This window comes from Podarcis raffonei, chromosome 8 (genome assembly GCF_027172205.1).
Source record: "Podarcis raffonei isolate rPodRaf1 chromosome 8, rPodRaf1.pri, whole genome shotgun sequence".
NCBI lineage: Eukaryota > Metazoa > Chordata > Lepidosauria > Squamata > Lacertidae > Podarcis > Podarcis raffonei.
Window position 1 is genome coordinate 4,735,126 of NC_070609.1, and position 13,124 is coordinate 4,748,249.

At 48.6% G+C, this 13,124-nt stretch overlaps 1 protein-coding gene and 1 long non-coding RNA gene across 3 annotated transcripts in view; both read left to right on the plus strand.

The window, feature by feature from the left end:
* The window catches only part of LOC128420240 (uncharacterized), a 241,864-nt gene extending 229,283 nt beyond the window's left edge, over nt 1–12,581 (plus strand). The window contains exon 2 of the long non-coding RNA XR_008332000.1: nt 11,425–12,581. This is a non-coding gene — a long non-coding RNA (uncharacterized LOC128420240). The remainder of the gene's footprint in view (nt 1–11,424) is intronic.
* On the plus strand, nt 82–11,424 carry ACTMAP (actin maturation protease). Of its 2 annotated transcripts, XM_053401790.1 has the most exons (6): nt 82–415; nt 2,085–2,153; nt 4,455–4,579; nt 4,769–4,898; nt 9,524–9,594; nt 10,649–11,424. In XM_053401790.1, the coding sequence occupies exons 1-6, from the start codon at nt 246–248 to the stop codon at nt 10,984–10,986; spliced, it is 903 nt and encodes a 300-aa protein (XP_053257765.1). In that variant the 5' UTR covers nt 82–245; the 3' UTR covers nt 10,987–11,424. The 2 variants fall into 2 exon arrangements, with proteins under 2 accessions (XP_053257765.1, XP_053257766.1); XM_053401791.1 differs by lacking the exons at nt 82–415; nt 2,085–2,153 and adding an exon at nt 3,063–3,450.
* Nucleotides 12,582–13,124: the final 543 nt, after the last annotated feature.

A 13,124-nucleotide genomic window follows, 5' to 3' on the forward strand; every position in this document is an offset into this window, starting at 1 on the left:
AGAAAAAAGCGGTTATTTGAGGGGCGGAGAGGCGGTGGCTGCGTTGTCGCCTGTTGATGACGTAATAGCACGGCAAGCTGGGCGAGGGAAGAGTCGGCGGTGAGAATAGGCGTCACAGAAAGCGACCCTCGCATTGCCCCATGCCAGACCGGCGTGACCTTTGACCTGCGTTGACCTGTGACCCCTCTTTCACCCATGGACCCTCCCGATGCAAAAGGCCTCCCAGGCCCCTGCTAAGCAGAAGCATGTCCAGAGCACCCCAGGGGGCTGCAGCAGCACCCTTGCCCCCTCCCCCGCCCCCTCCTCCCCCTCCGCCCAGGCTATGTGGGGCTCAGCTCCTCAAGGCCGCGCTGGAGCAAGTGGACCCTGGGGACCAGGACGGTGTTCGGGAGCTCCTGAGGCGCCGGAGGGCCAGGTGGGGAGCGCCTGTGGGGGGTCGTGGGTGGGTGGGGGGTCCCTGCCCCTCAGTGGGGGTCAGGAGGGGCGCCAGTGTGCTGCTCTCTCCCCTTGTCTCGGAGGAAGGAGAGGGGCAGCTGCCACACAGAGGAGTGGGGTACAATGGATGCTCGGGTTTCAAACGTGATCCGTGCGGGATGCACATTTGCAACCCGCAGTGTTCGCAACCCGCATCTGCAGACATGCAGGTTGCGATTCAGCACTTCTGTGCATGCGCAAAGCACGATTTAGCACTTCTGCGCATGCGCGACCGCTGAAACCTGGAAGTAACCTGTTCCGGTACTTCCGGGTTTCGGCGGTCTACAACCCAAAAAATGCAACCGGAAAAATGCAACCTGTAACTCGATGTATGACTGTATTATTATTATTATTATCATTATCATTATCACCCTCATCAGAGTCTTGCTGCCCATGCCATAGTCCTTGTGAAAATGTCTTGGATGGCAGTGGTTTCACGTGAGATAAGAGGAGGAGAGGGCTGTCTGCGGATGGCTCCTTGGAGGCAGCAATGCTTCCAAAACTGTAGGAGGGGAGAGTTGCGCTGCTGCTCAGGCCCTGCTTGGGGGCTTCCCCAAAGAGTCATCTGGTTGGCCACTGTGAGAACAGGATGCTGGCCTGATCCAGCAGCCAGGCTCTTCTTACGTTCATATGCAGGCACCCCCAAACTCAGCCCTCCAGATGTTTTGGGACAACAACTCCTGTCATCCCTAGCTAACAAGACCAGTGGGCAGGGATGATGGGAATTGCAGTCCCAAAACATCTGGAGGGCCGAGTTTGGGGATGCCTGTTCATCTGGGTCCAGAGGCAGTCTGCCTACATTCCTAGGTTTCATTTAAAATACAGAAGTGTAAACTGCACCATATGCTTTCTTAAAAGCTTAGGATTGTGTGATTTCTAGAATCATGGAATCGTAGAATTTCGTAGACTTTAGTCAAGCTTCTTCATACTGAATCCAGTTGGCAAGGATTGCCAGTAGACTTAATAACCCTGGCACTATTGAGATGCTGTGATGTCTACGATGTCTACAAGCTTCATTGCTCAGAGGGGCAGTTGGGGCTGTGTCGTGTTCACGGTATCCTCTTCCACTACCTGTGGTTTTTTTGGCTTTAAAAACAGCAGATTGGCTTCGCAACCATCAGCCTGAACCTGCAGCATCTATATTTGGTGTGAGCAGCTTGGACAAAAGAGAAGCTCTGTGTCACTGCAAATACTGCTGAGAACATTCCGGGGGGGGGGGGTGTGCACCTTGCGCCATTTCCCCAGTCAATTTCTCTTAATGCTTGATTAGGGGCTTGCATCCGTGATGTTTTCATTTGCAACGTGCCACCGAAATGTTCTACTTCCAAAAAGTTCTCTCCGCTTGGAAAGCAGATGCTTGCCTTTTAACGTGGTCCATTTTGTCTCATTAGGGCTCCAATTTTGCATTGCTGCCATTTCCATTTCCTGTAAGCCACGGAGCACCCCCCACCCCCAAGAGGCAGCTTCCCTAGATTGCTCCTATTAAGTGTTTGAGGAGGAGAGCCTTGTTAATTATGCAGGGGGCGAAAGTGCTGCTAATGTTGGACCAGCCCCCTAAGTGGCTCTTAAGGGACTCTTTCTATTTCTCTCTCTCTATCTCTCTCTTCCAGCTTCAGCATGCATTTGAAGTGGCTCCTTTTCAACCGCCCCGTGTCTTCCTTAATCCAAGAAGGCCCCCAGTGAGTATGGGATTTATTCTTTACTGCAAAAGGAAACTATGAAGTAGCAACCTGCTGAGGAGGTGGGAGTTTGAACTATGCTGCACAACCCCTCCATACCTTTTCATGCACTCCAGAATTCTGTTAATAGTTTACCCCTCCTCCGAGGAGCACATAATAGCCCTGTGAATTAGAGGGCTCTGTAGCTTCTCAGACTGGAGAAATGGCTTGAACCTGGGTTCCAGCCCTCTGCTTTTAGATGGGATGTTTCAAGGTTGTGTATATTTCGTTGCTGCACTGAAAGTACAGTTTTCTTTGTGTGACAGCAAGCGTCCAAGTCCCGGGGGCAAAGGTCCTGCTGGTGGGTGATCTAAATGCAAGGCTAGGGCCAGATGACCCTAGCAACAAAATACAGGTACAAAATTGGGTTTCCAGAAGCTCAGTCTAGCCCAGAAGCCCGCCAGACCCCAAGGCTATCTAAGGACCGGTATTCAAACTACGCCGGCGCCTGTCTTTTCAAATTTTCGAGGCAGCTAAGTTTACACATTCTGAGTGGCCGCACAAGAGGCGATATCCCTGGGGAATATACATTCCTGCCAGGGCCAAAAACTAGTACAAGCGTCCAAGTCCTTGCCTGGTCAAGCTAGGGGGCAGTGCTAACTGAGCCAGTTCTTAGAATTGTAGAATTATAGAGTTGTAAGGGACCCTGTGGGTTAAACCACAGAACCCAGGACTTGCTGATCAGAAGGTTGGCGGTTCGAATCCCTGCGACGGGGTGAGCTCCCGTTGTTCGGTCCCTGCTCCTGCCAACCTAGCAGTTCGAAAGCACGTGATTGTGCAAGTAGATAAATAGGTACCACTCCAGCGGGAAGGTAAATGACGTTTCCGTGCACTGCTCTGGTTTGCCAGAAGTGGCTTAGTCATGCTGGCCACGTGACCCGGAAGCTGTACGCCGGCTCCATCGGCCAATAAAGCAAGATGAGCGCCGCAACCCCAGAGTCATCCACGACTGGACCTAATGGTCAGGGGTCCCTTTACCTTTAAGGGACCCTGAGGGTCACAGATACCAAGAGGATGGGGTGTTCTGGCACTGCTTTGCTCCTTCCCCTTCTCACCTTCACGGGCAGGGCTAGGAAAACAAGAAGCAAGTGCAATAAACTTTTCAGTTTAGGAAAAAGTCCAGCAGGAGGCAGCACGAGAGAAGTTTATGAAATGCAGGCATGCAGAAAGTGGATAGAGAAATGGTTTTTCTCCCTCTCTCATCACACTGGAATTTGGGGACATCCGATGAAGTTGAGCGTTGGAAGATTCAGGTCAGGTAAAAGAAAATATTTCTTCATGCAACACACAGTTAAACTTTGGAACTGCCTCCCACAGGAGGGCCCCCAACTAGGATGGCTTTAAAAGAGAATTGGGGAAATTCACGGCTATCGATGGCTCCTAGCCAGGTTGGCTCTGCTCTGCCCTCCACTGTCTGAGGCAGCAGTTTTTCTGAATACTAGTTGCTGGAAATTGCAGGAGGAGAGGGGGCTGCTCTTGTGCTGAGCTCCTGCTTGTGGCCTCCCCACAAGGGCCATGTGGCTGACCAATGTGAGAAGAGGTTGCTGGACCAGATGGAGCCCCCTTGGCCTGATCCAGCAGCCTCTTCATATGTTCTTAAGTACAATGGTGTCAGGCCTACAAGTAAATTTTGCAAAGTCAGAAGCTATGTGCTTCAACACCCCTCCTCACACCCAAAAAGAATTCACTAATGTCACCAAGATAAAACTTTGCCACACCAAGTTCAGATACCTAGGGGTACAAATAGCCAGAAGCCTCAATAAGTTATACTTCCACAACTACAAGACAGCAAATAAACAAAGACCTAAAAAGATGGGACAACATGAATTTCACCCTCTCAGGCAAAATAGTCATGATCAAAATGATCACCCTCCCAAAACTAACCTACCTATTCCAAACCCTCCCAGTCTGGATTCCCCAAACCCAGTTCCGCAGATGGCAGAGAAAACTACACTCCTTTATCTTCTCACACACAAAAAAACCAAGAATAAGCCCCAAATGCCTGCACCTGCCCACCTCAGAAGGAGGATGGGGAATCCCCAACATAGAAGCATATTACAGTGCCAACCGAATACACCATATAATCCCCTATGTACTAGAAGATGAGACAAAATAATGGGTAGGTTCTTAAGTAATAGTTTCAGCATGTATACATTTCTCAGATTGCAAAAGGCTTTTAAAAAAAAAGTAGGGCTCAGATTTTAGTACAGCGGTCCAACCTCTCTGCTTTTCTTCCTTCTCCGCCTTCTCCTCCTCCTCCAGGTGTGGCCTGGTGGCCTTGTGGATGGCTGGGGCGCTGCTCTCTCCCCCCAAGGCTGTTTCCCTGGAGACAATTGTTCAGGTGGCTTTGGAGAGAGGCTACACAGCCCAGGGGGAAATGTTCTCAGGTGGGTCGCCAAGAAGGGGGATGGCAGACATCGCTGCCCAAATTTTGGCTTGTGATCCATTTCATCTCCCTGCATGAGCCTGGCAGAGACTGAGTGGCAGAGTGGTGGTGGGGCCTGCCTAGATGCTGCTCTGGGAGCACCCCAGCCCCCCCCAACTCCTCCTTTGCCCTTTTGGTCTGCTTGCTCCAGCTGCCGACATGTCCAAGCTAGCTGAGGAGGTGTTCCCCTGCCAGGCGGAGCTGCTCTCTGGAGGCCTGGGGCGAGAAAACTACCAAAGGATCCTTCGTCACCTTAGCCAAGGCTTCCCTGTGTTGATACCGTATCCTTCCTGGTGGGATATGGGGAGCTGGGGTGGGTGCTTCTCATGTTTGCTTTCTTCTGATAGGGTTGGAAGGGACACCCCAGGGTCATCTAGTCCAACCCTCTGCAATGCAGTACAGTCATCCCTGACATTTGCCTATCTGATCTCCACTTAATAACCTCTGATGAAGAAAAGTCCTCCACCTTGAAGGAAGACCGTTCCACTGTCAAATAATAATAATAATAATTTATTATTTGTACCCCACCCATCTGGCTGGGTTTCCCCAGCCACTCTGGGCGGCTTCCACAAAGACCAAAAATACACTAAGATGTCACACATTAAAAACTTCCCTGAACAGGGCTGCCTTCAGATGTCTTCTGAATGTCAGGTAGTTGTTGATCTCTTTGACATCTGATGGGAGGGCGTTCCACAGGGCGGGCGCCACTACCAAGAAGGCCCTCTGCCTGGTTCCCTGTAGCTTTGCTTCTCGCAATGATGGAACCGCCAGAAGGCCCTCGGAGCTGGACCTCAGTGTCCAGGCAGAACGATGGGGGTGGAGACACTCCTTCAGGTATACAGGACCGAGGCCGTTTAGGGCTTTAAAGGTCAGCACCAACACTTTGAATTGTGCTTGGAAACGTACTGGGAGCCAATGTAGGTCTTTCAAGACTGGTGTTATGTGGTCTCAGCGGCCACTCCCAGTCACCAGACTAGCCGCCGCATTCTGAATTAGTTGTAATTTCCAGGTCACCTTCAGAGGTAGCCCCCCATAGAGTGCATCGCAGTAGGCCAAGAGGGAGATAACTAGAGCATGCACCACTCTGGTGAGGCAGTCTGTGGGCAGGGAGGGTCTCATCCTGCGTACCAGATGGAGCTGGTAGACTGCCGCCCTGGACACAGATTTGACCTGCGCCTCCATGGACAGCTGTGAGTCCAAAATGACTCCCAGGCTGCGCACCTGGTCCTTCAGGGGCACAGTTACCCCATTCAGGACCAGGGAGTCCCCCACACCAGCCCACCCCATGTCCCCCAAAAACAGTACTTCTTTCTTGTCAGGTTTCAACCTCAATCCATTAGCTGCCATCCATCCAAACAGCTCTTACTGTCAGAAAGCTCTTCCTGATGTTTAGTTGGAATCTCCTTTCTTGTAACTTGAAGCTATTGGTTCAAGTCCTGACTCCAGAGCTGAAGAAAAGGAGCTTGCTCCCTCCTGAATGTGACAGCCCTTGAGATATCTGAAGACGGCTGTCATATCTCCTCTCAATCTTCTCTTCTCTCTTTTTTTTTATAATATTTTTTATTAAACAATTTTTATATTAACACAAACAAAACATACATAAACAAGCAACAAACAATAACAGAACAAAAAACAAGTACCATTTCATGTCCTAATTTCTTAAACCTTACTTCCTCGACTTCCTCTTGCTTCCCGTTTCTGTATTCCAAGTTCTTATAATTATTCAGCGAATCTTCCCTTATTTTACTATAAATTTATGTTAATCATCCTTATTCTCTTTGTCTTAACCATTACTAATAGTAACCATTTATTTTGAACCCAACATCATTCTAGCTGTCGTTAATTTTATAGTATTTCTTTAAATAGTCCTTAAACTTCTTCCATTCCTCTTCCGCCGCTTCTCTTCCCTGGTTTCGGATTCTGCTCGTCATTTCTGCCAAACCCATGTAGTCCATCACCTTCATCTGCCATTCTTCCAGTGTGGGTAGATCCTGTGTCTTCCAGTACTTTGCAATAAGTATTCTAGCTGCTGTTGTAGCATACATAAAAAAAATTGTATCTGTCTTTAACACCCCCTGGCCGACAATACCCAAGAGAAAGGCCTCTGGTTTCTTGGGGAAAGTATATTTAAATACCTTTTTCAGTTCATTGTAAATCATTTCCCAGAATGCCTTAATCTTCGGGCACGTCCACCAGAGGTGAAAGAATGTACCTTCCTTTTCTTTACATTTCCAACATTTATTATCAGGCAAGTGGTAGATCTTTGCAAGCTTGACTGGGGTTATGTACCACCTATAAATCATTTTCATTATATTTTCTCTTAAGGCGTTACACGCCGTAAACTTCAACCCGGTGGTCCACAACTTTTCCCAATCAGCAAACATGATGTTATGACCAATGTCCTGAGCCCATTTAATCATACTTGATTTTACCATTTCATCTTGTGTATTCCATTTCAGCAGCAGATCATACATTTTTGACAAATTCTTAGTACTGGATTCTAACAGTTCAGTCTCTAATTTTGATTTTTCCACCTGGAAGCCTATTTTACTGTCTAGTTTAAACACTTCATTTATTTGATGATAATGTAACCAATCTCTCACCTTCCCTTTTAGTTTTTCAAAACTCTGCAATCTCAATTTGTCCCCTTCCTTTTCCAAGATTTCCCAATATCTTGGCCATTTTGACTCCATATTTAGCTTTTTAACTGCCTTAGCTTCCATTGGTGATAGCCATCTTGGAGTCTTATTTTCCAGCAAGTCCTTATATCTAACCCAGACATTTAATAGTGCTTTCCTGACAATATGATTTTTGAAACTTTTATGCGCTTTAACCTTGTCATACCACAAATATGCATGCCACCCAAAAATATTGTTAAATCCTTCCAAATCCAAAATGTCTGTGTTTTCAAGAAGCAGCCATTCTTTTAGCCAGCAGAAAGCTGCCGCTTCATAGTACAATTTAAAGTCTGGCAGGGCAAACCCCCCTCTTTCCTTTGAATCCGTTAATATCTTAAATTTTATTCTGGGCTTCTTGCCCTGCCAGACAAATTTAGATATATCTTTCTGCCACTTCTTGAAACAGTCCATTTTGTCCATAATTTGTAATGCTTGAAACAGAAACAACATTCTTGGCAATACATTCATTTTTATAACTGCAATTCGACCTAACAAGGAAAGCTTCAAATTTGACCAGATCTCCAGATCTTTTTTCACTTCTGTCCAAGTTTTTTCATAATTGTCTTTGAATAGGTTCACATTCTTAGCTGTCATATTCACACCCAGATATTTCACTTTTTTAACCACAGTCAACCCCGTCTCATTCTGAAACCTTTCTTTTTCAATCTGTGTTAAGTTTTTCTCCAATACCTTAGTCTTTAACTTATTCAATTTAAATCCTGCCAATTGACCAAACTCTTGAATTATTTCCAAAACTCTTTTCGTGCTAGCTTCTGGCTCTTGCAATGTAAGTACTAGGTCATCTGCAAATGCTCTCAGTTTGTATTGTTTAGCTCCGACCTGAATCCCTTTAACCAACTGGTCCCTCCTGATCATATTAAGCAAAACCTCCAGGACCGATATAAAAAGTAATGGGGAGATAGGGCACCCCTGTCGTGTCCCTTTTTCAATCTTAAACTCTTCTGTTACCACATTATTTACAATTAATTTTGCTTTCTGTTCAGAATATATTGCACCTATACCATTTTCAAACCCTTGGCCTACCCCCATCCCCCGGAGGTTCTTCAACATGAAGCTCCAAGAAATATTGTCAAAGGCTTTCTCGGCGTCCACAAATATCAAGACAGCCTTAGTGTTTATGTTCACTTCCAACTTCTCCAAAATGTCAATTATATTCCTTACATTGTCCGACAAATGCCTTTTCGGGAGAAAGCCCGCCTGGTCTCCATGAATCTCCTCCATCAAAACTCTTTTCAGTCTCTTTGCTAAAACATCAGCAAAGATTTTGTAATCCACATTTAGTAAGGAGATGGGTCGGTAGTTCTTAAGTTGGGTCTTTTCGGTCTCTGTCTTTGGTATAAGTGTAATGTAGGCCTCTCTCCACGTATCGGGTGCCCTTCTCCCCTCCATGATCTCGTTGCAGACTTCCTTCAAAGGTTGTATAAGCCCTTCCTTCAAAACTTTGTAGTATTTGGAAGTCAATCCATCCGGTCCAGGTGATTTGCCCAACGTCATGTTTTGAATGGCATCTTCTATTTCCTGTGCTGATATCTCCTGGTTCATCTTCTCTTCTCTAGGCTAAACATACCCAGCTCCTTCAAGCGCCCCTCATAATGCTTGGCTTCCAGATCCTTAAATCATCTCAGTCGCTCTCCTCTCCCCACTTTCCAGCTTGTCAATCACCTCCTTAAACTGGTGTCCAGAACTGGACACGGCTCCAGGTGGGATCTGGACAAGGCAGAAGAGAGCAGGACTGTGACTTCCCTTGACTTGATCTGGACCATGGGTAGGTAAAATAAAGCCCGGGGGCCGGATCCAGCCCCATCGCATTCTAAATCCGGCCCGCGGACAGTCCGGGAATCTTACATGGGTAGAATGTGTCCTTTTCTTTAAAATGCACCTCTGGGTTATTTGTGGGGCATAGGAATTCGTTCATTTCCCCCCAAAAAAATATAGTCCGGCCCCCCACAAGGTCTGAGGGACAGTAGACCAGCCCCCTGCTGAAAAAGTTTGCTGACCCCTGATCTGGACACTAGAGTGTAGCAGCAGAAAACAAGCTCAGATGAGCTGGTCCAAGGCTGGGTCTGCCTTGCCCCAGGGGCTGCCCTCCTGCCAGGCCCTCTTCCAGGCTTCTCTGGTGAGACAGGTGCCCCAAGCGGCCCTCCTTGCCCTCTGCTCTTCCCATGTGAGCAAGACTCTCTTCACCCGGACCTTAACACCCAGCACAGCTACGACGAAGACTCCAACCACGACCCCTGCCTCCGGAGCGGCTACAAGGCTCACTGGGCCATTGCCTCAGGTATGTTCCTCAGTTCACTGCAGCTCTCCTCGCAGGGAGCCGGCCGGTGCCTGGCTGCTTCCTCTCCTCCGAGGCTCCAGAGGAGAGAGGTGGCTCTGTTGGCAAGGCAGGGCACTGCCCAGGAGGGGGCAGCAGTGCCCAGGCTGGTGCTGTGGGCCTTGGGCTCTTCCCAGGCCACTGCTTGCACTCAGTTGCTCAAAGCTCAGTTCCAGGGCATATCACTCCCCAATCTGCACCAACAACTTTCTCCTGCAACCTCTCAAACCATCCCCTGCTCGGGACACTTATTCTGCCCTAGCTTTGAAGCAAATGCTTAAAGCACAGGCTTCTTTTTTTGCACTTATAATTTTCAACAGTTTTTTCGTATACAGTCAAAAGACAAATACGTCTTTTCTCTTTTTGTTGTTGACTTCCCACCCCTTTTTCCATGGAGTTGTTGTTTCTCCCCTTCTGCTGTGCGCTGTCATCTATCAAACCATAACCACAATATTATTACCTAATTTATTTGGTTTTTCAGATTGAAGCTTTACAGTCAAGTATCCAACATACAACATAAAAACAGGATTCCAAAGAATCTCCTGGACTTTGTGGGTCTTTTTTGATAATCCAGATCCTTTACATCTCCATTATGTCCAAAATTCAACATTAAACTACAAATGCTAAACCAATCCTACTAACGATTTTAGCTGTTTACAATGGTTTTTAAGATAAATTATAAATCTCCTTATTAAAATTTTGGTCTTCCTGATTTCTGATTCTTCCGGTCATTTTTGCCATTTTGGCATAATCCATCAACTTAATCTGCCATTCTTTTCTGGTACGGACTTCTTTCCATCTCTGGGCCAATAGCATCCAAGGAGCTGTGGTCACATGCATAAATAGTCTTTTCTGCTCCCTTGGGATTTCGGCACCCCTTGGCCATACTTTGAGTTCAAAACAGACCCAAGTTGGTTCCCTGTGAGCCAAAGGCTGCCAGTTCAGGACCAGGGCTGTCCAGCATTCGCACCCAGGTCACCTTCATTGACCCCTCTCTTTCCCCTCCTTCTACACTCAGGAGCTCTGCTGGGTCTGGAGGACAGCGTCCAGCTGGCCGCCTGCCAGGAGGACGAGGAGATCCGGGGCCTCTTCCATGCCAGTCCAGCCGTGGCCTCGACCCTCTCGCTGGACTCTCCCGCAGCAGAGACGTATTTGCTGTCCAAGCAGGGCAAGAGCGGCCGCTACCAGCTCTGGCACTACTCCCAGGTAGAGGCCAGCAATGGGCAGCTGACCGACTTCAGCCCAAAGCGGGCAGCCGACGGAAAGGTCTACATCGTGCCAGCTGGGGGGGTGCGCGAGGGACTTTGCGGGAAGGCTGTGCTTCTGCGGCCGGCTGAGGGCTACCGGCCACGCTGAGCTGGCCAGAAGGAGGAACTGCTTTCCAAAGCTCCAACCGGAACCAAACGGACCAGGAGCCAGAAGTAGTTGTGGATGCAGACGGGACCTTTAGCAACAGCCATTGGGCACGATAGCTGTGGAGCCTCTTTGTGCAGGCGCAGTATACCCCCGAGTCCCAGCTGCAGGGGTCAGACATGGGGAGGGCTCATGTCTTTGTGCCTTAGGAGTGTTGCAGGGGCACCTGGCCTGCCTGGAAAGAGGATGCTGAGACAAATTCCTTCATTGCAAGGGGTTGGACTAGATGACCCTTGGACCCCTTTCCAACTCTGAAATTCTGTGAAATGGACTTGTCTCAGGTGAGAGACCCCTTCCGCCAACGGGTAGTCTCCTGTGCCAGCTGAGCTGCCTGGGAAAGAAACAGGAACAGGCCGTGTTTTTATTGCGTTCATACCCCAGCTATTTACTTTTTAGGAATTCAAGGTGGCCTGCATCGTTTGCTTCCTTCACATTTTATCCTCACAACCACGCCTCATGGCCGAGGGGTTTTTTGTGAACACTGGCCTCCCAGGTCCTACCCTGACACTCAAACTACTATGCCCGACTGCCTGGACTCCTACCCAACTGCAAGCGCGGAGTTTATTTCTTCTTCCTGCCCCAGCACATGAACACCCAGCAACTCTGTCACCTAAAGCTGGCAAGCCCCTTGGCTTCTGGAGGAGGAGTTGAAAACCAGGAGGCCATCTCCTCATTCCCTGACTGTGGCCCAGGCTGACCAGGTTGCGAGAGCCCACGAAAGAGGCAGCCTGTTGCACCTCTGCATGGGTCCCTGGGGCTGCCTGCCCTCCTCGTAGCTGCTGCACACAGAACAGTGAGTTGGTCAGCTTGCATACGCCCCAAGGTGTCGCATCTCAGGTTAAAGAGTGACCCAGCCCCCGGTTTTTTGGAATACCAAAAGGTCCTGTCTGGCGTTCATGGGAGTATGGCAGACCCTCTCCTGGAGAAAGGCGCTCCAGCCAGCTCTTTTCTGCCCAGGAGGACTTGGCCTTCTCTGCCACAGAACCAAGAACACCAAATCCCATTTCAGGTGCCGAGCCGTCCAGGTCGGCCCTCAGGGGAGGCCGGCTTGGCTGAGGCCTCTGGGGCAGGCAGGAAGAGCAAGAGGCCATCTCTTCACTGCTGCCTTCCCAGAATAGCGAGCTGTCAAGGACAAAAAGAAAAATGCCTGGAATTTCCTTTCCTTTTGGAGCCAAGCCAGTCCAACGCCAATAATAAGCATGTGTGCATTTTTAAAAAAAGAACACAATAGAATAAGCTAATCGGGGAAACGGAGAGATAAATTTGCCCTCCGGGAGTGCCTTCTGCATTGAGCTGCCTTGCCAAAGCTGTGATTTTGAGGGAATGCGCATTCAACTGAGAGAAGGGGAGGAAATGTCGGGTCCGGTTCTGCCTCTGCTAGGGAGTGTGTGTCTGGCCTCGGGTGAGTCACCCCTCTCGGCCTCAGTTTCCCCACTGCAAATGGTTCCCTGCTCCCCACGGCTGCATGCCTGTTCCGAGTGCGGAAGATGGAGGTTGTTGGAAAGCACTTTCGAAAATTAAAAGAGATAAAACAGCAAGAGTGGTAGTTTTGTGCCTCGAGAGATCTCTGCGTGAAAGGATTTGCCCCAAGGTGCGGAGTGATTCCAGTTTTTGTGAGTGAAACCACTCCAAGGAGACTGCTGGCTTTGGGGGTACTTCGGGGCCCGAAGGAGCAGCGTTCAGGGTCCGTGGGGTCCTTTAATAATAATAATAATAATAATAATAATAATAATAATAATAATAATTTTCATTTATACCCCGCCCTCCCCAGCCAAGGCTGGGCTCAGGGCGGCTAACAAGCAATAATAAAAACAAGTTGAATGAATACAACTTAAAAACAAAATTAAAATACATTAAAATATTAAAACATTAAAATATTAAAATGTAGCCTCATTGCAGGAGGACAAAGGAAAAAGGCGGTCCCGTAGGTACAAGGGTCCTAGGCCGTGAAGAGCTTTAAAGGTCAAAACCAGCACCTTAAATCTGACCCTGTACTCCACCGGGAGCCAGTGCAGCTGGAAAAGCACTGGGTGAATGTGCTCCCATGGCAGAGACCCCGTGAGGAGCCTCGCTGCAGCATT